Source organism: Brassica oleracea, chromosome C2 (genome assembly GCF_000695525.1).
Source record: "Brassica oleracea var. oleracea cultivar TO1000 chromosome C2, BOL, whole genome shotgun sequence".
Lineage (NCBI taxonomy): Eukaryota > Viridiplantae > Streptophyta > Magnoliopsida > Brassicales > Brassicaceae > Brassica > Brassica oleracea.
Window position 1 is genome coordinate 50,699,350 of NC_027749.1, and position 22,736 is coordinate 50,722,085.

Below are 22,736 nucleotides of genomic sequence, written 5' to 3' on the forward strand. Positions count from 1 at the left end.
TTGCCTCTTTGATCTACTGATATAGGGAAGCGAAGTTCAAATACGTCAGCACAATCTAGTGGTTGTACTGATAAATATGTTTCATCAACTGTGTCAATACATCCGTTGAATAATTTTATACTAAAAATTAAAGTTAACAGCCTAGTCTAAAAGAACAAAAAAACGTATTAATTTATTTAAATTATAACATGTGCTTATACGTTTCTGTATATGATTCGATCATGTGGGACTCACAAAGAAACGTAGCTCTCTCAAAGAAGTTAATATACCATGAAAGAACTAAACACATTGATATATGCTCAAGTCATGGTGAACATGATCATCACTCCACAAAGTGAAGCTGATGAAGATATCAAGCTGTGAGGAAGCTCCTGAGTGCCTCAAGGTAAGTTCAAGGTATCAAGTGTGTGAGAAGAGGTTCATGGACCGAGAAGGAGTTTAAAGTTCAACAAGAGTGGACACCACACCGAGGTGCTCTAGTGTCAATAAGACTCTAAGAGAGACAGAGGGTTCCAACTGCCAACACATACGCACAAATGAAGCACACGTGAGCTCATCTGTCGGTAAGAAGCTCGAGGGCAACTAGGGAATCTCCCAGTCTTTTGCTTGTCCTCTCTGTCTGTCGTATGGGAATCAGAGACTTCAGAGTAAAGCGTGAGAACAGATTGACATAACAAAACACAAGGGCTGAATGTTTTTCTATAAGGAATCAAAAGAGCCTAAAGACTCAAACTAGCTGCTGTGCCTTCTCTAGTAAAAGAAAAGAAGAGTTAGGAGATAAGATAATATATATATATATATATATATATAAGTTTTTAAACTAGGATCACATCTACCAGAAACCATCACGTGGTAAGAGTACAAGCAAGAGCTGAAATCTTCTTACAACAAGAACATAACATAGAGAGAGAGACTCAAAACACACAGACAGGGATTACCAACTAAGCTAGACCAATATCTTTAAGACAATAACTACGTGCACCAACGTAACTTCCTTAGAGCATCAAGAAAGAACAGAACCCACTCGAAGCGATCAAGACAAGGAAGGTGAGCAGTTCGCTTGAGTTCTTGAGAGCAAAGGCACTGCTTTCTGTAGTGTAGTCAGGGTTGACCCCTGTCCCAGTGGCTCCTGTGCTGTTGTTTCCAAAAACTCCATTGGTTGAGGTTCCTGAGTAAGGACTGTTGCCACCAGGAAGTGTGGTGCTGGTTGAGTTGCCTTTTGGATTGGTTGTACCAGTAGTGCTGCCTCCAGAGCCGCTGGTGAAAAAGCAACAAGTTACATTGAAGTGAATATCAGACAAGAAACAACCACTTTGAGGCATTAATGAAGGAAGCTGGTTCATAACAGTCAAGAACACTGAACATGCGTTCAAACTGTAATCCAATAAAGCATTTGAAAAGTTTCATTAAAGACCTAAACAAATTGAGTACTTTTAGGCTCATGTAAAAAGAGTCATATAAAAAGAAGTTGTAATGGACCGTTCACATTAGAGTCAAAATGCTACTACTTATTTTATTCTGTTTAAGTAATATTAGTTATGATGATTCCTATTCTTAATAGATTTTGAATGATGCTGCTATCCCTTTCACATCAAAAGAAAGAAAGAAAAAATCAAAAAAGTTGCAAACTTGGGACCCAAATCAAGCTTTAGTCCACCTTTTCTCTTTACCACTAATATAATAGAAAAAAAGTTGCTCAAATTCTTGGTTTTGGTCCCATAAAATGTTTCTTTCAAATTCTAGATATAGCCATTTGAATTGAAAACATACCTGGCACTAGTAGGGAAGGTACATCCTGAATAACCTGTAAAAGAAAAGGATCAACAAACACATATTAATATGTTAATAAACTGATATTTATCCACATAATTGTAACTAGAAATTAGTCTTTATCACACATTTGGCATATTCACATTGTAACAAAAACATAAAGCCTTCAACTTTCTGTGACCATAGCACTAAATGAATCCTAACAATCACTAAAACAAGCAATAAAAGTTCCTCAAATGTGCATTGTAAAGATGAAGTGAGACTAACTTGGATCAGAGTTAGTTGGAGTGGCAGTGCCACTGAAATCACAAGTGCCTGAAGCTTGACGCTTCTTTTGAAAGAAGCTGTTGACCGCATAGTTGCAGTGAGACCTAACATTGTCAGGGTTAAAGCAAGGTGCTTTTGGGTGAGTGGGGTTACAGTCTGCTCCATTTCCACAGGCATAGTCTATGGTCTTCTGTAACACATCATCACTCAGCCCTGTCTTGCACACACACCATGCGGCACCTACATAGACCAAAAAAAAAGAGAGAGGTAACACTTAGTGACTGATTCAAGATACCATGAGACTCCATATTCAAGTAGCTTCTGTTCCTGAGTGTTCTACCGGATGAGAACAAAAAAAACAAATCTTGATTTTTACCTTTAAATTATTCACACCAAAAAAAAAAAAGAACCCATTTTGAGATAGGCAGATGCCAAGAGAAATAAATGTGAAATACTTATAACAATAAATATAAAAATGGTAACTTTTATTCTCGTAGAACACTCATGAACAGTAAAACCCTTGACTATTACAAGAACCCGTTTTCAGACCAGACCCAAAAGGGTTGAGACTAGGACAGTGGGATAAAGACAAGACTAATGCTAAGAATCTGAAGGAAGAGTTGGAAAGTTCTTACTGGAATGACCAGCCATGGCTAGAAGGAGAAGGGAAAGGACCAGAGCAGCCATAGATGCGTTCAGACAAAATGTCACAGTGTGAAGATAGAGATAGAGAGATCTCTAGAGCCAAGGAGAAGAGAAAGTGGAGAAGACACAAGAGAGAGAGAGTGTTGGCTACTTCTTTTGTGTAGAGACTAGAGTGATGTGTGGTGTACCCTCTTTGTCCCTTCTCAAAACCCTTTTGAGTTTTTGAGTGCTTTTTTGCATCATTAAAGAACTTAGCTCCTGTAGACTTCTTTTTTTTGGTACGTATGTTTTGAGATTTAAATTAAAGAGACATTCTATTATTATTTGCTGGTAAGAAAATAAATAAAAAACAGTCCATGTTTATTATTTAACGAAAAAGCCAAATTTTGTGTGGTGTTCCACACAAATGTCAAAATAAAAAATGCTGTATCACAAAATTTAATGTAAAAATTCAAACTCAAAAACACTGTTACAGTCCATCTATATTTTAATATTGACAATATTAGTTAACTATTTGCAATAAACGTTCAAAATTCAAACTCAAAAGTACTATTCTCACCAACCTAAATGGCTACCAATTAAAAAGGAATAATTTATCATTGGTCCATCACATGTTAATTGTAAAATATCTATAAAAAAAATCTTTACCAATCCAAAACGCCGTCGTTTTAATGAACCCGTATTTTTGCGGGTCGGTGCACGAATCCTATTGAAGTGACGCCGTCGTTTTAGTGAACCCGTATTCTAGCGGGTCGGTGTACGAATCCTATTGAAGTGACGCGTCGTTTTAATGAACCCGTATTCTAGCGGGTCAATGAACGGGGTCCTACTGAAGTGACGCCGTCGTTTTAATGAACCCGTATTCTAGCGGGTCGATGTTACGGGTCCTAGTACAACTGTTCATTAAGTATTGAAGTGACGTCGTTTAAGCGAAAGCGATCGATCGCCTTCTTCCTCGAGAGTTAAACCAGTAGGTGAATAAGAAGAAGAAGAAGAAGCCTAAACGACGCAGACTACAGCGTTTAATCATGTTGGTTCAGCTTCCTCGCTTGACAAGCTCTCTGAGAGACCCCTTCGACATCGATCAAGCCTACCTTCGCCGCAAAACCATACTCCAAACTCTCAACAAGCCTCGCAGGTCGACTTCTCCTCCCCGAGTTCCTGAGATTTCGCCTTGATTTGGAATTCACTCGTTAATTAGGGTTTCACTGGATTCTCTAGGATCTGTATTGAATTTGGTAGCTGTATAGTCATGTGATGACGATGTTTCATGTCAAATTTCATCTTGTGTTTGTTGATTCAGCTCTGGGAGTCGCCTTGATGAATCTGACCTTGCTAGGAGGATAGTCCATCAATGGGAAGGAGGTGATAAATATATTTTTCTCATAAGCTACCATTATTTGATCTAAATGTAATATGAGGTGATGTTTTGTGTAATATTGATTGGAATTGGTGTAAACAGCTTCTCCAGAAGTGCGGCAAGCATACAAGCAGTTTATTGGAGCTGTGGTGGAGTTGATAGATCGGGAAGTTCCATCAGAGGAGTTTCGTGAGGTTGCTTTTACAGCGTATCGTCTCTTTGGGAAGCCAGTAGAGGAGGAGGACGGTGGTTTTAGTGATAAGAGCCTTGCTGAAAAGAAGTAAGTACTCCTGGAAGATTGATTTATGAAAAAGGACAAAGCTTTGTACTTTTTCTAGGGTGTTGCTTAACGTTGGTTTGTTTTTGTTTTTATTTAACAGGTTAGAGTTGCAAAATGTTGTTGGGCATGCTGTCTCAGATGCTAATGTAAAGAACGTGGCCTCCTTTGCTCTGGCACTCTACTCGATACAGCCTGCTCATCAGTCTGAGGTATATGCGGATGAGGTTGATGATGGAGTTGAATTTGGTGCTGACCTTGTTTTCAATCTACCAAGTCGTTTTCTGGTGGAAGAATCTCTTGGAGAAAGAGGGTTTCAGGATGAGGAAAGCAATGGCGCTCATGCATCATTTTCGGAAGGATGGAGTGATGTCAGTGACATGACAAAGAATCAAAATGCAGGAAAATTTGATTTAAGTTGGCTTAGAGATGCATGCGGACAGATGGTTAGAGAGAGCAATTCACAACTTTCACGTGATGAACTGGCTATGGCTATATGTAGGTTTCTGGATTCGGATAAGCCTGGTGAAGAGGTATGTGTGTTGTGGTGAAATATTTTGGAACTTACTACGCATAATCCTGCAGCATATACTTACAAGTGGAAGAAGAAGGGATGTTAACATTTTTTCCTGCAGATAGCTGGGGATTTGTTGGATCTTGTTGGGGATGGCGCATTTGAGACTGTTCAAGACCTTATTATGGTAAGCCTGGCGTGTATATTTCTCTTTTATCTGAACTTGTGATTGGACACTTTTTGCCTTATTAGCTTTAGATTCTACTGTATAAATGCATGTCTCGAGAGTTGCTGTTACGTTTGAGTGGTAATCTTTATCTTGTAGCTCTTAGTTAAAGCTACGTACTAGCTTAGTCTATGTTCCTGGAAGCCGGCTTTAATGGTGTTTAATTGAATCACGTTCTAATATTATTGCTGAATGTTCTCGCTTGATATAAAGTCATTCCATGGATATGTGTGGGTTTGTGCGTAGGTATAGCAAAAGACTAAAAGGGTTGTTACTTCGGTATATAGTGAAGTTATTCTCTGCTTTCTAGTTTCTCAGAAATCTGAATGGTGTCTGACTTGTTGATTTCCTTTTCAGCATCGGAAGGAGATTGTTGATGCTATCCATCATGGTCAGATGGTTCTCAAGTCTGACAAAACAGCTTCAAACACCCAAACCCGGATGCCTACATATGGCACACAGGTAGTGCCATTTGAGTGAGGCCTTCCCATATAATGCTGTGCCAATTTTTTTTTATATCCCCACAGTAACCCGCAGCCACCTTTCAGGTTACTGTTCAAACAGAGTCCGCAAAGCAAATTGAGAAACTTCGGCGTAAGGAGGAAAAGAAAAACAAACGCAGTGCCGAGCTTGGTTTAGAGAGTGAAATATCGGAGGCCAATTTTTCTTATTTACTAGAGGCAAGTGAAAAGAATAGTGGGTTTGATGATCTGATCGGGTCTGGAGAAGCCAATTCTCTTGCATTTGCTCTTCCCCAAGGGACTGTAAGGAAGCACTTAAAAGGATATGAGGAAGTCTTTATCCCGCCAACCCCTACCGCACAATTGAAACCAGGCGAGAAACTGGTACGTCTCATCCATATCTAGAAGATAGATGACAGTTCTTGCATGCCAGAAAGTTAAATCCAAGTGTTCTTCAAACATATTAATAAATTTTCTAGTAGCCTTTTCTGTGAGATTGCGTGCATTCTAACTTTAAATTCTTGCATGTTGCCAGATTGAGATAAAGGAATTGGATGACTTCGCTCAAGCTGCTTTTCATGGGTACAAAACTTTGAACCGTATTCAGTCTCGAATATTTCAGACAGTTTACAACACCAATGAGAATATATTGGTGAGTCATATGTTAATTTTGTGTCCACACCGAGCGACAATGCGAGTTACCTTCTCAAGCGTAAGTATATTATGTACCTTGCAGGTGTGTGCTCCAACAGGAGCTGGAAAAACAAATATTGCTATGATCTCTGTTTTACATGAGGTAAGTACTTTTTTACTTGGTTAATATTTTTGTTTCCCCAACCTGATTTTATCACAGACATGTTGAAAACATTTTGAGATTTTATTTACGAAGAGCTTGAATTGGTTTTTTTTTTTAAATGTATGTATGTTGTGCTGTAAAAGAAGTGAATATATTGTAATCACGCTAAAACGTTTCATATTTTGCTCATATATTATCTAATTGTCTTGCAGATTAAACAACACTTCAGGGATGGCTACTTGCACAAAAACGAGTTTAAGATTGTTTATGTAGCTCCTATGAAGGTAGAATCATGTTATATAATCTTGTGGATAAGTTTTGTCGTCAGAATTTTTATTTACTTTTTGTTCTTTATAGGCGTTAGCGGCAGAGGTCACATCAGCTTTTAGCCGTCGTCTCGGTCCATTAAATATGGTTGTGAAGGAGCTTACAGGGGATATGCAACTCACCAAGAGCGAACTTGAGGAAACTCAGGTTTTACTTAAGCTTACAAGATATTCTTAAGTTTCTTACGGAGACATACAGGAACTGATACGTACCTGTTCTTTATTGATTGTGAATTAGATGATAGTGACAACACCAGAAAAATGGGATGTCATTACTCGCAAAAGCAGCGACATGTCATTGTCAATGCTAGTAAAACTCTTGATCATCGACGAAGTGCATCTTCTGAATGATGATAGAGGTGCAGTGATAGAGGCATTAGTTGCTCGAACCCTCCGTCAGGTAACGTCTTGTTTTGATCATAACTTTTTCGTTGTTCAGTTAAATGATGTAAATAATCTCTCCGTGAATATTGGTTTTGTTAAAACAATTCTTGAAATTGTACTCCTCTATTTGGGCATCACGGTAAAATCTGGTTGACTTTTGTTCTGTATCAGGTGGAGTCAACGCAGACAATGATAAGAATTGTAGGCCTGTCAGCCACTTTACCTAGTTACCTACAGGTTTGTTCCAACAATATATATATATATATATATATCACGATGTTTTTATGCACTACACTGTGTTACTTCATATATCCTCGTTGGTCTTAGGAAATTAGAGTCACTCAATTTTTTATTTATTTTTAAACCTTCTTGTGGGGTGGATTACAGGTTGCTCAGTTTCTACGAGTGAACCCAGACACTGGCCTTTTCTATTTTGATTCGAGCTATCGCCCAGTTCCCTTAGCTCAGCAGTATATAGGCATCACCGAGCATAACTTTGCTGCGAAAAACGCATTGCTAAATGAGATATGCTACAAAAAGGTTTCTATCTTGAACAAAGCCTCTTCCGGTTCTATGTTAATATGGACAGTCACTTATCTATCTGGTAATGCTTCCATGTTAGGTTGCTGATTCAATTAGACAAGGTCATCAAGCAATGATTTTTGTTCATTCCCGAAAAGACACTTCAAAAACAGCTGAGAAATTGGTACATGTTATTTTACATATTTATATACTGCTTCTCTTTACCCGTTCTCTTCCAAAATTCATGCATTCCTGTATTTCCTGAAATCTTAAATGTTGTGTACACCTGAAAACACGTGAGGATGATTTCGCTGCAAATACGATATCTCAGTGGATATTAAAATCTAGATCTAGACGTACCTAACTTCAGGGTTTTCACTTAGATTGATCTTGCTCGGGAAAATGAAACTCTGGATTTGTTCACGAATGAGACTCATCCTCAGTTTCACATAAGAAAGGTAAATAATCGGATTATATATATATCTTTTATAATTTCATTGCTGCTACTAATTTCTCAGGTTTGTTATTGATGTATCTCAGAAAGATGTCATCAAGTCCAGAAATAAGGATCTTGTCAAATTCTTTGAAGCTGGCTTCGGTATTCATCATGCTGGGATGTTACGATCTGATAGAACACTTACGGAGAGGCTGTTTTCTGATGGACTCTTGAAGGTATGAGATATTTTTGTCTGCTTGCTCTTTATTGTTTAGATAGTTATTTTCTTCCAACTCAGGTGCTCTTTATTGTTTTGGTCACTCAGGTGCTTGTTTGCACTGCAACTCTTGCCTGGGGTGTAAATCTGCCTGCACACACAGTCGTAATTAAGGTATGCATATGTGTAGACAAATTGATTTATCTACATTTTTAGCTGCTTTCAAAACTGGATGGTTTTTGTATAGCCAAACTTCACTCTTAATCTATGCCAAGAGAAAATTTTCTTATTGTTGAGATCAATAAGTGGTTCTACGAATTAATATTATCTTTCCGTATAGCTCAAGATGTTTGGTTGATTTCCAGGGAACACAATTGTACGATGCCAAGGCTGGTGGGTGGAAAGACTTGGGAATGCTTGATGTCATGCAGGTATAGGAAAAATTCTTCTTTGGAAAAGGGCATGAAAATGCAATATATTTGGTTTAATGTATCATACTATTATATGTATTAGATCTTTGGAAGAGCTGGGAGACCGCAGTTTGACAAGAGTGGTGAGGGAATTATTATCACATCCCATGACAAGCTTGCTTACTATCTTCGGCTGCTGACGAGTCAGCTTCCCATAGAAAGTCAGGTATTGGACACAAACCTAAAAGGACTTTGGTTTGTCATCCTAAATCCTAATACATAAACGCCAGTGAAAGTTCCCTTTGTAGTTTTATCTGTCAATTCTTTTGGCCGTACAACGAAGTTCCTATGTAATTCTTATTCGCAGTTCATAAGCTCCTTGAAAGACAATTTAAACGCAGAAGTGGTATTGGGAACTGTGACTAATGTTAAGGAAGCTTGTGCGTGGCTTGGATATACATATTTGTCAATTCGGATGAAGTTAAATCCTTTGGCCTATGGCATTGGATGGGACGAGGTACGTTATTTTTTGCATTTTGGTGTCTAATATTGAACTTTATTTTTTCCTATATTTCTTGGGAACACTTTGCTTACATGGGTAGTCTGGTCTATATAGCTATCTGATTCCGGCTGATGAATATCTTTGTTATTTCCTCCACTTTAACAAAGAGATGGTTCACCGGTGTTCTAAAATTTTGTGCTGGTTTTGTAAGCTCTAGAAGTTTACATGGAGATCTGAATCCTGGATTTTGTTTGTGTTCATAGTGTGTTTTTCATTCCGAGTGTTTTTGCTAAAATTAAATGTCCTTAAACCATTCTGGTCGTGCTACTTATCACAGATAATTGCCGATCCTTCTTTAACATTGAAGCAACGTGCCCTTGTGGCTGAGGCTGCACGTTCACTAGACAAAGCCAAAATGATGAGGTTTGATGAGAAAAGTGGAAACTTTTATTGTACTGAGCTTGGACGGGTTGCAAGTCACTTCTATATTCAGTACTCTAGTGTTGAAACATACAACGAAATGTTGAAGCGGCACATGAATGAAAGCGAGGTTTGATATAATCATTCTGTTGTTATGAAATTTCTCTTTAATGATTGTTTTAAAGTTTAAATGGTTCCACCACTTTTTTTGCTTGGTATCTTGCTAAAGTTTTTCCATTGTTCACTGATTTCAAATTATCTGCTGTAGATAATTGATATGGTTGCTCATTCTTCTGAATTTGAAAATATTGTGGTAAGAGAGGAAGAGCAGCATGAACTTGAGACTCTTGCACGCTCTTGCTGTCCCTTAGAAGTTAAGGGAGGCCCTTCTAACAAACATGGAAAAATTTCGATTCTCATTCAGGTTACGGACTTTCACAATCACTGCAGTATTATTTATACCTAGGATATGAAAAAAATGGTTTATATAGAGTTCTGATATAGTAATTTTTGTGATCTGCAGTTGTACATATCTCGTGGGTCAATTGATGCATTTTCTCTGGTCTCTGATGCTTCATATATTAGTGCTAGTTTAGCACGTATAATGCGTGCCCTGTTTGAGACATGTTTGCGAAAAGGGTGGTGTGAGATGACTTTATTTATGTTGGAATACTGCAAGGCAGTTGATCGTCAACTGTGGCCTCATCAACATGCTCTTCGGCAATTCGATAGGGATATACCTTTTGATGTAAGCTTCTGATAATTACATTTGACTTGCAATATGGAATATTTTTTGTCTAATTCATCTCAATCAAACAGACATTGAGAAAACTTGAAGAGCGAGGGGCCGACTTAGACCGCTTGTATGAGATGGAGGAAAAAGACATTGGAGCGCTGATTCGTTACAATCCTGGGGGAAGGGTATATCTATACATATCATAATTCAATAAGCTAATGCATTTATATATTTATGGAGAAAAACACTAACATTTGTGGGCTATCTTACTAGTTGGTCAAGCAACATCTAGCATATTTTCCTTCAATTCAACTGGAAGCTACTGTTAGTCCTATCACCCGCACTGTGTTGAAGGTAGCTTATGGAAGGCCTTTTCAATATTTGATAGTTCTTTAGATGACAATCTATTTAACTTCATTCATTTTGTCACAATTTTAGGTGGATTTGCTTATAACTCCAGATTTTATATGGAAGGATCGCTTTCATGGTGCTGCTCTTCGTTGGTGGATTCTCATTGAGGTTGTACCATAGAACTCCCATTAAGACACATGTGTTGCAGTGACAAATAACGAGCTGACATTTATAATCTAGCATCTCATCTTATGGCGCTACTAACCACTTGGAGGAAAAAAACTCCGTGCTGGATAGCATTTGTAAACAAGCTTGCTTGTTAACTAATGAATTTATATCTTGAATATTGTTCTCTTTTGGCAGTGTTAATATATTCCACTAGTAACACTTGTCTTGTGCAATTGTCTTTGGCAGGACACAGAGAATGATTATATCTACCACTCAGATCTTTTCACACTAACGAAACGGATGGCTAGAGGGGAACCGCAGAAGCTTTCTTTTACTGTGCCTATATTTGAACCACATCCGCCGCAATACTATGTTCATGCTATTTCTGATTCCTGGTTGCATGCAGAGTCTTTCTACACAATCTCTTTCCACAATCTTGCACTACCAGAGGTATATTGCTTCTAGAGGTTGCTATTGTCTAAGCAGTCACTAGATCATTTGTTCCTTTGAGTTGGTCAATCCTAACATTCTTCTTCATTCAGGCACGTACTTCTCACACAGAGCTTCTAGACTTGAAACCTCTTCCTGTGACTTCTCTTGGGAATAGGTTGTATGAATCGCTTTACAAATTTTCACATTTCAATCCAATACAGACTCAGGTTTGGGCATATTCTGGCCTATGCTTTCCTTTCTCTTGTTCATAAATGTTTTTCTTCATTACTCCTAGTTAATTGAAAAGCGTATGCTTTGGTGTTGCAGATTTTTCATGTCTTATATCACACAGACAACAATGTTCTTGTGGGAGCTCCAACTGGAAGTGGGAAAACTATATCTGCTGAACTTGCAATGTTGCGTCTCTTCAGTACCCAGCCTGATATGAAGGTATGAGTTCTCAGTCTCATAAGAATTATTCAGTTTCTAGTTTTCTATTATCTCTAAAGGGGATGCCTACTTTTTTCTGCGGCACCCAGGTTGTTTACATAGCACCACTAAAAGCTATTGTTCGAGAAAGAATGAAAGATTGGAAAAAGCATCTTGTTGCTCCACTTGGAAAAGAAATGGTAAACGGATGTTGCATGTTATAATGTATATTGCCTTGGAGCATCTATGCATATTACAGACCCAGAGTTCATGTGTTTATATTGGCTACCAGATACTATTCCTAACACTCGCATTTCCACAGGTTGAAATGACTGGAGATTACACCCCAGATTTAGTTGCTCTCTTGTCTGCTGATATCATCATATCTACCCCAGAAAAATGGGACGGCATTAGTCGTAATTGGCATACTCGAAGTTATGTAAAAAAGGTACATCTCTTTGTCAATAGATTGTTGTATCGGATTTACCTTTTTCGTGAGTGAGTAACTTATAATGTTTTGGGGATATAGGTCGGCCTTGTTATTTTGGATGAGATTCACTTGCTAGGTGCCGACAGAGGACCCATCCTTGAGGTAGAAGCCTAAAAGTTATTATATTACATTTCTAATTACTTATGCTAAGCTCCACTAATAGCTTAGAAGTTTCCAGTTATATCAGGACACCTGTAATTTCTCTATGGTTTTGGCTGAGAGCTGATATACGTTCAACAACAAGTACTTCAAAGTTCTGTGTTCAACCCGATTTATTTTAAATCTGCATTTGGTTTCCAGGTTATTGTATCTAGAATGAGGTACATATCATCACAGACAGAGCGCTCTGTTCGGTTTGTTGGACTTTCTACTGCTCTGGCAAATGCAGGGTCCGTATTCTAACTTCTATGCCTCTTTGAATTTGTAGGCTCTTTTCTGTGTGTATTTTCTTTTGACTTGGCTGTTAACATTTTGGCTTGATGCCATGTTCATTCAGTGATTTGGCTGACTGGTTGGGTGTTGGGGAGATTGGACTTTTCAATTTTAAACCTAGTGTCAGACCTGTACCAATTGAAGTTCATATTCAGGTATCATTTTCGGTGGGTAGATAGGAAACTATCCAAGAAGGATATTTATTAACGTAATCTTGTTTTTGCTTTCAGGGTTATCCTGGAAAGTATTACTGCCCAAGGATGAATAGCATGAACAAGCCAGCATATGCAGCTATTTGCACCCATTCACCTACAAAACCTGTTCTTATCTTTGTTTCATCGCGTAGACAGACAAGGCTTACCGCACTGGATCTTATTCAGGTATGATTTATCATCAAACTCAGACACCAGTTCATCTTCCGACTATATTACTCTAATATTTATAATCTTTTGCATCTTCTTCTACTATGAAATAAAGTTTGCGGCGTCAGACGAGCATCCGCGGCAATTTCTGAGTGTATCAGAGGAAGACTTGCAGATGGTCCTCTCTCAGATCACTGACCAGAACCTCCGACATACGTTGCAATTTGGCATTGGGTTGCATCATGCAGGTTTGAATGACCAGGATAGATCTGTAGTGGAAGAGCTTTTCGTGAACAACAAGATTCAGGCACTTTACTCTACTATACTATCTCCTTCCTTACTGTTTACATCCATGATTACGCGTTTACATTTCATGCTTCCATGTTGATGGTTGATTCCATGCTTCCATTTCAGGTTTTGGTCTCAACAAGTACCTTAGCATGGGGAGTGAACCTACCAGCTCACTTAGTTATTATAAAGGTAAAATCAGATCCCTGCTATGACATTGTATCTACTACACAAGTGTTGTTTGAAATCACTCTCAGATTATGTCTTCTAACGTATTATATTTTCTGTTTACTGTTGTCGTTGGTAATTTTTTCTAATGCCTCAGGGAACAGAATATTTCGACGGGAAAACCAAAAGATATGTTGATTTTCCTCTTACGGAGATCTTGCAAATGATGGGGCGTGCAGGACGTCCACAGTTTGATCAACATGGGAAAGCGGTTATTCTTGTACATGAACCTAAAAAAAGCTTCTACAAAAAGGTAAAACCCAACTGAGATTCTCTAGCAATCTTAATATGCCTAGCATGAATTTACCTCAATTATCATCTTTCCTCTGAATGCAGTTCTTGTACGAACCATTCCCGGTAGAAAGTAGCCTGAAAGAGAAGTTGCACGATCACTTCAATGCAGAAATAGTCTCTGGAACAATCGGCAACAAAGAAGACGCTGTGCACTATCTTACATGGACTTATTTGTTTCGTAGACTGGTAATTATTCTTCATATTCCATCAAAAAGCGACACACTGACACACCTTGAGAATTCTATACTGTTTCCTGTGAGAAATTATGCAAGTTTATAATCAGTTTGAAGCACTGAGTAGTAAACTGTTTACCAAGTTTGACACCAGCAGCCGGATTATTTTTTCCTTATAATAGTCTAATACTGCTGCAACGTTTACTAAGTTCATAATCTGCCGTGAATCAAAGTCTTATGAACTGAATTTTTTATGTAACAGATGGCTAATCCTGCTTACTATGGGCTAGAAGGCACTCAAGATGAATCTGTGTGTTCCTATTTATCAAGGTATATACGAAAATTATTTAATAAAGAAAGTTTCCCTAATAAGAAGTTAACTAGTATAACATAAGGGGTATGCGGGTGGATTTTCTTGTAGATTGGTGCAAAACACGTTTGATGATCTCGAAGACAGTGGATGCCTCAAAGTAACAGAAGATAGTGTAGAGCCTATGATGCTGGGTACAATAGCATCACAGTACTACCTTAGCTACACGACCGTGTCTATGTTTGGTTCTAATATAGGCCCCGATACATCGCTCGAAGTAAGAAACTGAACCGATAAAGTCTAATGCAAACTTGAGCATGAATGTAGTCATGCATGAGAGTTTGATTGTTCTTTTGTGTCTTTTTTACCACAAGGCATTTTTGCATATTTTAGCGGGAGCGTCTGAGTATGATGAACTTCCTGTGCGGCACAATGAGGTTTGTTTCTTTGTTCACACTTGTGTACTTGGAAGTGATGAGCTGTCTACAATTTTCGCTCTTTATGTTCTTTATGCCCTCTTTTCTTTAGGAAAATTATAACAAAACACTGTCAGAGAAAGTTCGGTATCGAGTGGATAATAACCATTTAGATGATCCTCATACGAAGGCAAATCTGCTCTTCCAGGTAATTTACTTTCCAAATTTTGTTGTTCACAATCATGCTTGAACGTCAAAGTTTATGATTGTGAGCATTATTTATAATGCACGACTTCCTCTGCTCCAGGCACATTTTTCTCAGCTGGCACTTCCAATCAGTGATTATAACACGGATCTGAAGTCAGTTTTGGACCAAAGCATTCGAATCCTCCAGGCCATGATTGATATATGCGCAAACAGTGGATGGCTCACAAGCTCACTGACGTGCATGCGTCTCTTGCAAATGGTCATGCAGGTACTCTCTTGAAAGATTACTCCTCTTATCTCGTTCAGAAGAATGCTTTTACTTGATCCATTTCTCTCTTTGATTGCAGGGCATGTGGTCCGATCAAGATTCGTCATTATGGATGATTCCATGCATGAACGATGACCTTCTGGGATCTCTAACCGCAAGAGGAATCCACACGCTGCATCAGCTATTAGAACTTCCAAGGGAAACTCTAAAAAGTATAACCGGAAACTTCCCTGCATCCAAATTATCTCAGGTACCAATCCTCTCTCAAATTGGTCACATCTGTTTCTTTTTCAAGGACTTGTCTGACTCTTCTATATACTCTCCTGTCTTAATTAGGATCTCCAGCGATTCCCGCGTATACAAATGAATGTGAGACTCCAAAGGAAGGATCCTGACGGGCCTTCGACGCTTGAAATCAGATTAGAGAAGATATCAAAGAGGAATACCTCAAGGGCATTGGCCCCTCGTTTCCCAAAGGTTTCTTCTCTAAAGACTTACCACAGAACTTTTTATGCATAAAAAAAAAGATTCATTACGGTTTGTTTACTTTGGGTTGCTTATAGGTGAAAGACGAAGCGTGGTGGTTGGTACTTGGTGATACATCGACTTCTGAACTCTTTGCTGTGAAGAGAGTTTCGTTCACTGGTCGTCTGATCACACGCATGGAGTTGCCTCCCAACATAACCTCTCTTCAGGTTCTTTTTTTTCCGCTAACTTGACAATTCTCTCTTTCACAGTCTACAAATAATAACCGATGAAATTGTCTTTTATGTTTGGTCAGGATACTAAACTAATCTTAGTTTCGGATTGTTATTTGGGATTTGAGCAAGAACGCTCCATTGAACAACGACCTGCCCGACGCTAATGAGCCATCAGATGATAGTGGGGGGAGTCGCTTATTTAAAGCATTCAACTTTTTAGATGTCGAAATTTTTCAAAATTCAGCTTTTTAATAATAATTAATGTAAAACCAAAAAAGACTAAGAGTAAAAGGATATACAGTGTTACAAAGTTTTGGATTAAATCACTATCCAAGAGTCTATATGTGTTTTACACACTTATTTTATTAGATGACTAGTATTATGAGTTTATGACCATGCAAAATGAACATATTTTCCAATCAATAGAACATAGTATCAAACAATGCTTACCTGAGAACAAAATAAACATGTTTTCCAATCAACTTTGATATCTCTATGAAGTAAAACGGGAAAAAAGCCGGATAATTTCCGACATGTTTATCTCTATGAAGTAAAACGGGAAAAAGGCCGGATAATTTCCGACCTGAATAAATGATCAATGCTAAATACAACCCTAACTCAATTATATTTTAAAAATACTATCTAAACTTTTTAAAACGTGCCAAAATCCATATTAACCGTAACAAAACTTAGTCAATCGCTAAAAAACAAAAACGACTGTCGTTTTTGTTTAATCTATATATTTCTATATATTTTGCAATTGCTATACCTCAGTATGCAAATGATTTTATTACATTTACAGAAGGGAACACACCGTTTATTATCTTCAACCAATAATACATGAATTACAAAATGATCAATCCAACCCTCACCCTCACGATTTGGTGATATTTCAATTTAACTAAAACTTTAATTAAAATAAAACGAGTCTGGTTCAAGACTGCATATAATGAAATGGGAGAGTGAAAGATAGATGAGAAGTTTTAGTCTTCATCACTGTCGTAAACCATGGCCATACGACGATGAGTCGGAGCTTTTCTCGGAGGAGACTCCTCCTCCTCATCTGACTCAATCCCTTTCCTTTTCCGGCCACTACCACCACGGTCCTTATCTCCCCTCACTCCCTGCACTCACCACAACATAACATTACACTCTGTGTCATGATCCTTCTCATTAACAACAACATATCGAATAAACCTTACGTACCTCAGCTTCTTCTTCCTCTTCGTCTTCTTCTTCTACTTCCTCTTCCTCATACTCATCTTCTGGTTCCTTGACTCTTTTACGTGAACGTGGCCTTTCCTCTTCCTCTTCTTCCTCTTCCTCAGTCTCGTACTCTGATTCCTCTCTCTCACTCTCTGAATACTCTTGACGCCTTGTTGGTCTCGCTGAAGACATTGAGGACCTCCCTGGAAAGCCTTTCTGGCTCTGGTTCAACCCAAGAAGAGCAAGAGGTTAAATAGTTGTTTTGGCATTACGCAAGGTTGTGAATATGTTCTTGTTTTACCTTCTTGGCGTTCATAATCCTTCGTTCTCGTTGCGCTTCGGCATCAAGATCCTCCTCATAGCCACGGTTTGAGCGGTGTGAACCATAGTGGTCTGTCTCTTCATCCTGGTTTCCAAGAAACAATCAGTCATTAGCTACTAGGGATGCGGGTTCGGGTAGTTCGGTTCTACCAAAATCTCTCCGAATTGAACCGGAAAAAAGTTTGGTTATGTATTCTGGTATTTCGTTTTTTTTTCAAATTTTACCGAAACTAACCGAAGCTTTTGGTTTCGATTAAAAAATCAGTTAGTCGGTTTGTTATTTGGTTTTAGATTTATTTTAAAAAAATCGAACTAACGGATCACCGAACCAAAAATCGAAGTTTTTATAAACCTGCAGAATTGAACCGGAAAAAAGTTTGGTTTGGTATTCGGATATTTCGGGTTTTTTTAATTTTACCGAAATTAACCAAAGCTTTTGGTTTCAATTATATTTTGATTAAAAATTGGTTAAGGTCGGTTAAATTCGGTTAGTTTGGTTTGTACTTTGGTTCTAGATTTTTTTTAAATCAAACTAACCGATCACCGAACCGAAAATTGAAGTTTTCTATAAAAACCGAACTCGTAATTGAACTAACTGACCTAACCGAAAATTTCGGTTAAGGCGAATTCGGTTCTAAACCGCAGGCCTATCAGTTTACTGTTGGAATCTTTGCTTTAGAAAATGGACAGAACACAAACCTCTTCGAGAGCATCTTCCAAGTATCCAGTGGAAAGTTGTCTCCTAGCAACAGGAAGTGGATACTTGCGCTTAACTTTCTCCCTTGCTTGACTCAGCTTTGTACTAGCCTTGAGGTTTTGGTTCTCCATCTGGTGAATATTTGATATTTTATCAAATGAGGAAAAGTCAATGAAACTACAATTGGATTTGTTACCCTTTCTCTCTTCTCCTTCTCCCTCTCAGGGTCAATGTCAGTAACACAGTTCTTAACTTTGAAGTCCTTCTTCTGCCTCGAGTCAACGAGCGCAGTCAAAAGCCTGTGTGAATTCGACGTTAGAGATGATGGAATAAATCTCATTTTCTTCATAATTTTTCCTTGTGATTGAAGGATTCCCTACAACAACACACATCCAAATAAAGCTATGAGTTTATATTTAATTTCTAAACAAAAAGATCACTTTAAAAAATCAGTTGATCATTGATTTGAACCAACACCTTTTCATGTTTGACTAAGAGGTGATTCTGGTCTTGTCGTGCATCTTGTTCGGTTATATCAAGAACTTCGTTTCCTATCAATAGCTGTAAACTTCCATCTGACCACCTTACAAACCGAGCATTACTCTCACTCTGCATGTGAACATAAGGAGACATAGCATCATATCACAGCTTTGATAGAAAAAAAAATTCAGAAGGGGAAAAGAGTTTACACTTACATATGTTTTACCATCTCGACCCTTAACAAGCCTATGGCGCACAATGTTATTAGCCAGACGAATACGCATCTTTCCTCCAGGTTCTTCACTCTCAAACGTGTCTTCTTCAACAAATGTCTTGGCATCAAATGGCTTTGGATCAATTCCCATTATATTAGAAACTTTTATCATATTCATCTGCAAAAAAAAACATCAGAATTAATTAAAAAAAAAAAGGTAATTAGGTAAGTCAGAGGAGTATACTTAAGCAGCATAGAGCACATATACCTTTTCAGGATCACCAGGAGGAGGGCGGAAAGGAACTCCCACTTCCATAGGAGGTCCAACTGGCCTGTCCCTGTCCCTGTGCCTAGCTTCAACACGTTCATCTTCTGACTCGTAGCGAGGATCCTCTTCAGGGACCATATCATCATCAAGCATCATATCGTCTGGTCTCTGATCCTTCTCTGAGCCCTCTTCATCTTCAACTGGCGATCTCTGAAACATTCCAACATCTCAGCATAGATAACAGCAAAGTCATATTGTTTCTGAAAAGGGAAGCAGAAACTCACAGGCTCATCTGGCTCAATGTCATTACGAACATATTCTTCTGCGTCTTCATCATCAGAAGATCCAAACACATTCCGGATATTTACGTCTTCAACGTCTCCTTCTTCTTCTTCTTCGCTTTCCTTCGCTGGTTCAGCAACAGCACCTTCCTGTGAACTTTGCTCTCTCTCACCCTCGCTTTCTCCATGACCAGGTTCTACATCGCCCTGTTCCCCTTCAGATTCAGCCTCCAAATTCACTTCAACCACAGCTTCTTCACCTTCTTCTTCTCCACGCTCCACACCTCCCTCAGCCTCATCCTAATTAGAAAGTTAAGACATTTACGCTTCAATTGGATTATTATATTTAGAGAAAAGACAAGAAACCAAACAACAACATAATGTCATGTAATGGAATCAGAAACATGTTTCAAAGTACTTTACCTCATCCTATTTGGTGGTTTTAATAAGAAAGTTCAGACATTTACACTTTGAACTGGATCATACAGTTTAGAGAAAAAGACCAGAAACCAAACAACAACACAATCTCATGTAATGGAATCAGAAAATGAAACATGTTCAAAGTACGTTGCCTCACCCTATTTGGTGGTTTTAATAAGAAAGTTCAGACATTTACACTTTGAATTGGATCATACAGTTTAGAGAAAAAGACAAGAAACCAAACAACAACGCAATGTCATGTAATCGAATCAGGCAACGAAACATGTTTCAAAGTACTTTGCCTCATCCTATTTGGTGGTTTTAATTAAAAAGTTCAGACATTTACGCTTTGAATTTGATAATTGGACAAGAAGCCAAACAACAACACCACCGTGTCATGTAATAGAATCAGAGAAAGAACGTATTTTTTAATACGAAACCCTAAGGGAAAGAGGGAAGGAGATTACGGAAGGATAGTTGTTGGGGTGAGGATTGGACTCATGTTCGGAGTCGATCTCTTCTTCTTCTTCCTCCTCGGAGTTATCTCCGAAGAGATTCTGCATCATCTCTAACCTCTTTACTTCTCCTGCCACCATCTTCGCCTCCCGTGACGGTGATCGTTGTGATCTGAGCTTCGGCGGAAGGCTTAACTCTATCGCGGCCGAAGGATTTGTTTCGTTACTTTATTAAGAAAAAGCCCAATGAGATTATTTGCCCAAATATTCATGCAAAAGGCCCATTAATTGATGTATATTATATGATTTTTAAGTTCATACACTAGGTTAGGCCCAACAAGCATTTATAGAACAAATTTATTGTTCTAAATTATAAGGATTACCAAAATTATTGTAAAATATATTTTCTATTAAGATGTATAACTAGATTTGGACCCGCACAACCGTGGGGGTATTAATTTTCAAGTTTATATATATTTTACATAATTAGAATATATTTTTTAAGTTACTTATATATTTAAATGTTTATATATAATTATTTTAAATATAACAATTTGATAGTTTTCATTTTGTAAGTTAATTGATTATTTCAAATCATCACATATATTTGGTATTTTTTATTATATATATTTTAAATTTAATTTTTATTCAATTATTATGATCCTGATCCGTAATTCAAAGCGCTAGATTTTCTTTATCAATATTTTTTTATGTTTATTCATTTAAGATAATAACTATATATATATATATATATATAAATATATATATATATAAATTTAAGATAAGTTAATTTTATACATGAATTATCTAATTTACTAATGTTAACCCATTCTACCAACATATTATATTTCTAGCATAAATTTTTAATGTTTGTGAAAATAAAATATATTAATTTATCAGTTTAAAATAATTTTATCATATTTAGTAAATACAATGTTTTATTTTAAAATGATAGATATAACTATAAAATAGTAAAACGTGATATAATTTTTTTCATTTTATAAAAGATAACTGAGTATATATATATATATATTAATGTATAATAACATTAATTTCATTACTAATTACAAAATTAGTGAAAATATTTATATACAATTTTTGATAATTAAGATATTGTTATAATGTTTTTCAACACATTTGTTAAAAAATTAGATATATATATTTATATTTTAAATTAAAAGATATCAAATTATATTATGATTTAAGTAGTTAAAAGATTATATATTAGCATTAAGAAAATACATTTAATAAAAAATTTAAATGATGATCCAAATAAAAATATAATATCACACATGAATCAAGGTGAGTTTGTTAACCAATCCGGATTTTTAGGAGTCGATGTTATATTAGAAATGATATATTATTAATATATATTATTAGTAATAAATGAATGATAATTGATTTCTAGTGAGAGTCCATTTTTAAAAAAATCACACATGAATTAAAGTTGTGACTTCTGTTTTAATATATAAGATATTAACAAGAATTTTAAAAGAAAATCTCTCGTGACGATGATTCTGAGCCCGGGAGATTGCAGAAGATGACTTGCTCTGTGGGGTGTGATCTTATCCACCGCAAGTCGAAGAAGGTGAGTGGGAGGACTAGCGAGTTGGCCGAGTCACAGGACGAGTTCGTCGCGGGGCTGACTCGGGTTTTCTTGATGACGTTTAGCGCCATTGTTTAAAACCTGAGTTGACATGTGTTTTATAATTCATCTGGAAATCGGATAAAGGGCAACTAGGTGTCTTCATGCGCCACGTGCAATAAAAAAATTTAAAATATTTTTTAACAGATAAATATAAATTATATTATAAAATAAATTTTTATTAATATTATAAATTTTCTTTTTTGTATCAATATTTTAATATAAATTTGATTTAATTAAACATAAAAATTATATTTAAGAATATACATGTATATATTTGAAATTATAATCTTAAATAGATTTTTCTATCTATTTATTTTAATTAAATATATTAAATAAATTTGTAAAAGTTGCATAATTACCAAAAATTAAAATTAAACAATATTTATAAAATTTGTAGATATATAAGAAAATAATGATTTTAGGATTAATTTTTATAATTTTCAAAAAAAATTGTATACATTTTTGGAAATTTTAGTAATAAAATTGTATAATTTAAAAATATATAATTAAATTATATTTCGAAATTTATAATGCCATATTTGAACATATTTATTTTAATGATGATTTATGAGTTATTCTCGTATTCTAAAAACATTTCCAAAATATAAATTGACATTAAATGTAATATATGAGTTATTACCATATTTTAAAAAGTTTACCAAAAATATAAATTAACATTAAATGCAATTGTCCATGTCATATTAAACTATAAGACATGTCATCAATTTCAGTAGTCATGTCATATTTTTTTTGTGAAACTGATTGTATAAAGGACTTGTGGCAAAATCAATTCGAAAATATAGTGTAAGGGATTCTCCTAAATATACCATTTTCAAGTTTTGGTCATAAAAATAGACTACAAAGAGGAAAATGACCAAAAAAAAAATAACTGCGCTTTAGTGGTCCAGTGGTGGTTGAACTATCTCGC

General features: G+C 36.6%; 3 protein-coding genes across 3 annotated transcripts; 1 reads left to right on the forward strand and 2 right to left on the reverse strand.

Annotated features, from left to right (window-relative positions):
* Positions 1–804: 804 nt before the first annotated feature.
* On the reverse strand, positions 805–2,903 carry LOC106324771 (PLASMODESMATA CALLOSE-BINDING PROTEIN 1-like). Its single transcript, XM_013762752.1, has 4 exons — positions 2,673–2,903; positions 2,038–2,277; positions 1,771–1,804; positions 805–1,257 (listed from the first exon to the last, which is right to left on the reverse strand). The coding sequence occupies exons 1-4, from the start codon at positions 2,722–2,724 to the stop codon at positions 996–998; spliced, it is 588 nt and encodes a 195-aa protein (XP_013618206.1). The 5' UTR covers positions 2,725–2,903; the 3' UTR covers positions 805–995.
* Positions 2,904–3,615: 712 nt separating this feature from the next.
* On the forward strand, positions 3,616–16,178 carry LOC106327014 (activating signal cointegrator 1 complex subunit 3). The gene is made up of 49 exons (XM_013765012.1): positions 3,616–3,820; positions 3,986–4,047; positions 4,145–4,322; positions 4,423–4,852; positions 4,955–5,020; positions 5,417–5,521; positions 5,608–5,904; positions 6,056–6,172; positions 6,257–6,316; positions 6,529–6,600; positions 6,674–6,790; positions 6,881–7,042; positions 7,198–7,263; positions 7,414–7,566; positions 7,649–7,732; positions 7,932–8,006; positions 8,089–8,220; positions 8,310–8,375; positions 8,567–8,632; positions 8,715–8,837; positions 8,979–9,128; positions 9,451–9,663; positions 9,802–9,957; positions 10,057–10,281; positions 10,353–10,454; positions 10,543–10,623; positions 10,708–10,788; positions 11,035–11,238; positions 11,331–11,447; positions 11,548–11,670; positions 11,760–11,849; positions 11,972–12,097; positions 12,179–12,241; positions 12,440–12,528; positions 12,636–12,726; positions 12,802–12,951; positions 13,049–13,240; positions 13,348–13,413; positions 13,547–13,702; positions 13,786–13,929; positions 14,179–14,246; positions 14,338–14,503; positions 14,601–14,663; positions 14,755–14,850; positions 14,950–15,117; positions 15,197–15,367; positions 15,454–15,594; positions 15,681–15,812; positions 15,899–16,178. Exons 1-49 carry the CDS (start codon positions 3,711–3,713, stop codon positions 15,980–15,982), a joined length of 6,249 nt encoding a protein of 2,082 aa, XP_013620466.1. The 5' UTR covers positions 3,616–3,710; the 3' UTR covers positions 15,983–16,178.
* A 406-nt stretch (positions 16,179–16,584) lies between these two features.
* LOC106319549 (protein LEO1 homolog) lies at positions 16,585–20,374 on the reverse strand. The gene is made up of 10 exons (XM_013757917.1): positions 20,173–20,374; positions 19,289–19,585; positions 19,005–19,214; positions 18,738–18,914; positions 18,520–18,651; positions 18,239–18,418; positions 18,045–18,173; positions 17,326–17,430; positions 17,025–17,246; positions 16,585–16,942 (listed from the first exon to the last, which is right to left on the reverse strand). Exons 1-10 carry the CDS (start codon positions 20,299–20,301, stop codon positions 16,802–16,804), a joined length of 1,722 nt encoding a protein of 573 aa, XP_013613371.1. The 5' UTR covers positions 20,302–20,374; the 3' UTR covers positions 16,585–16,801.
* Positions 20,375–22,736: the final 2,362 nt, after the last annotated feature.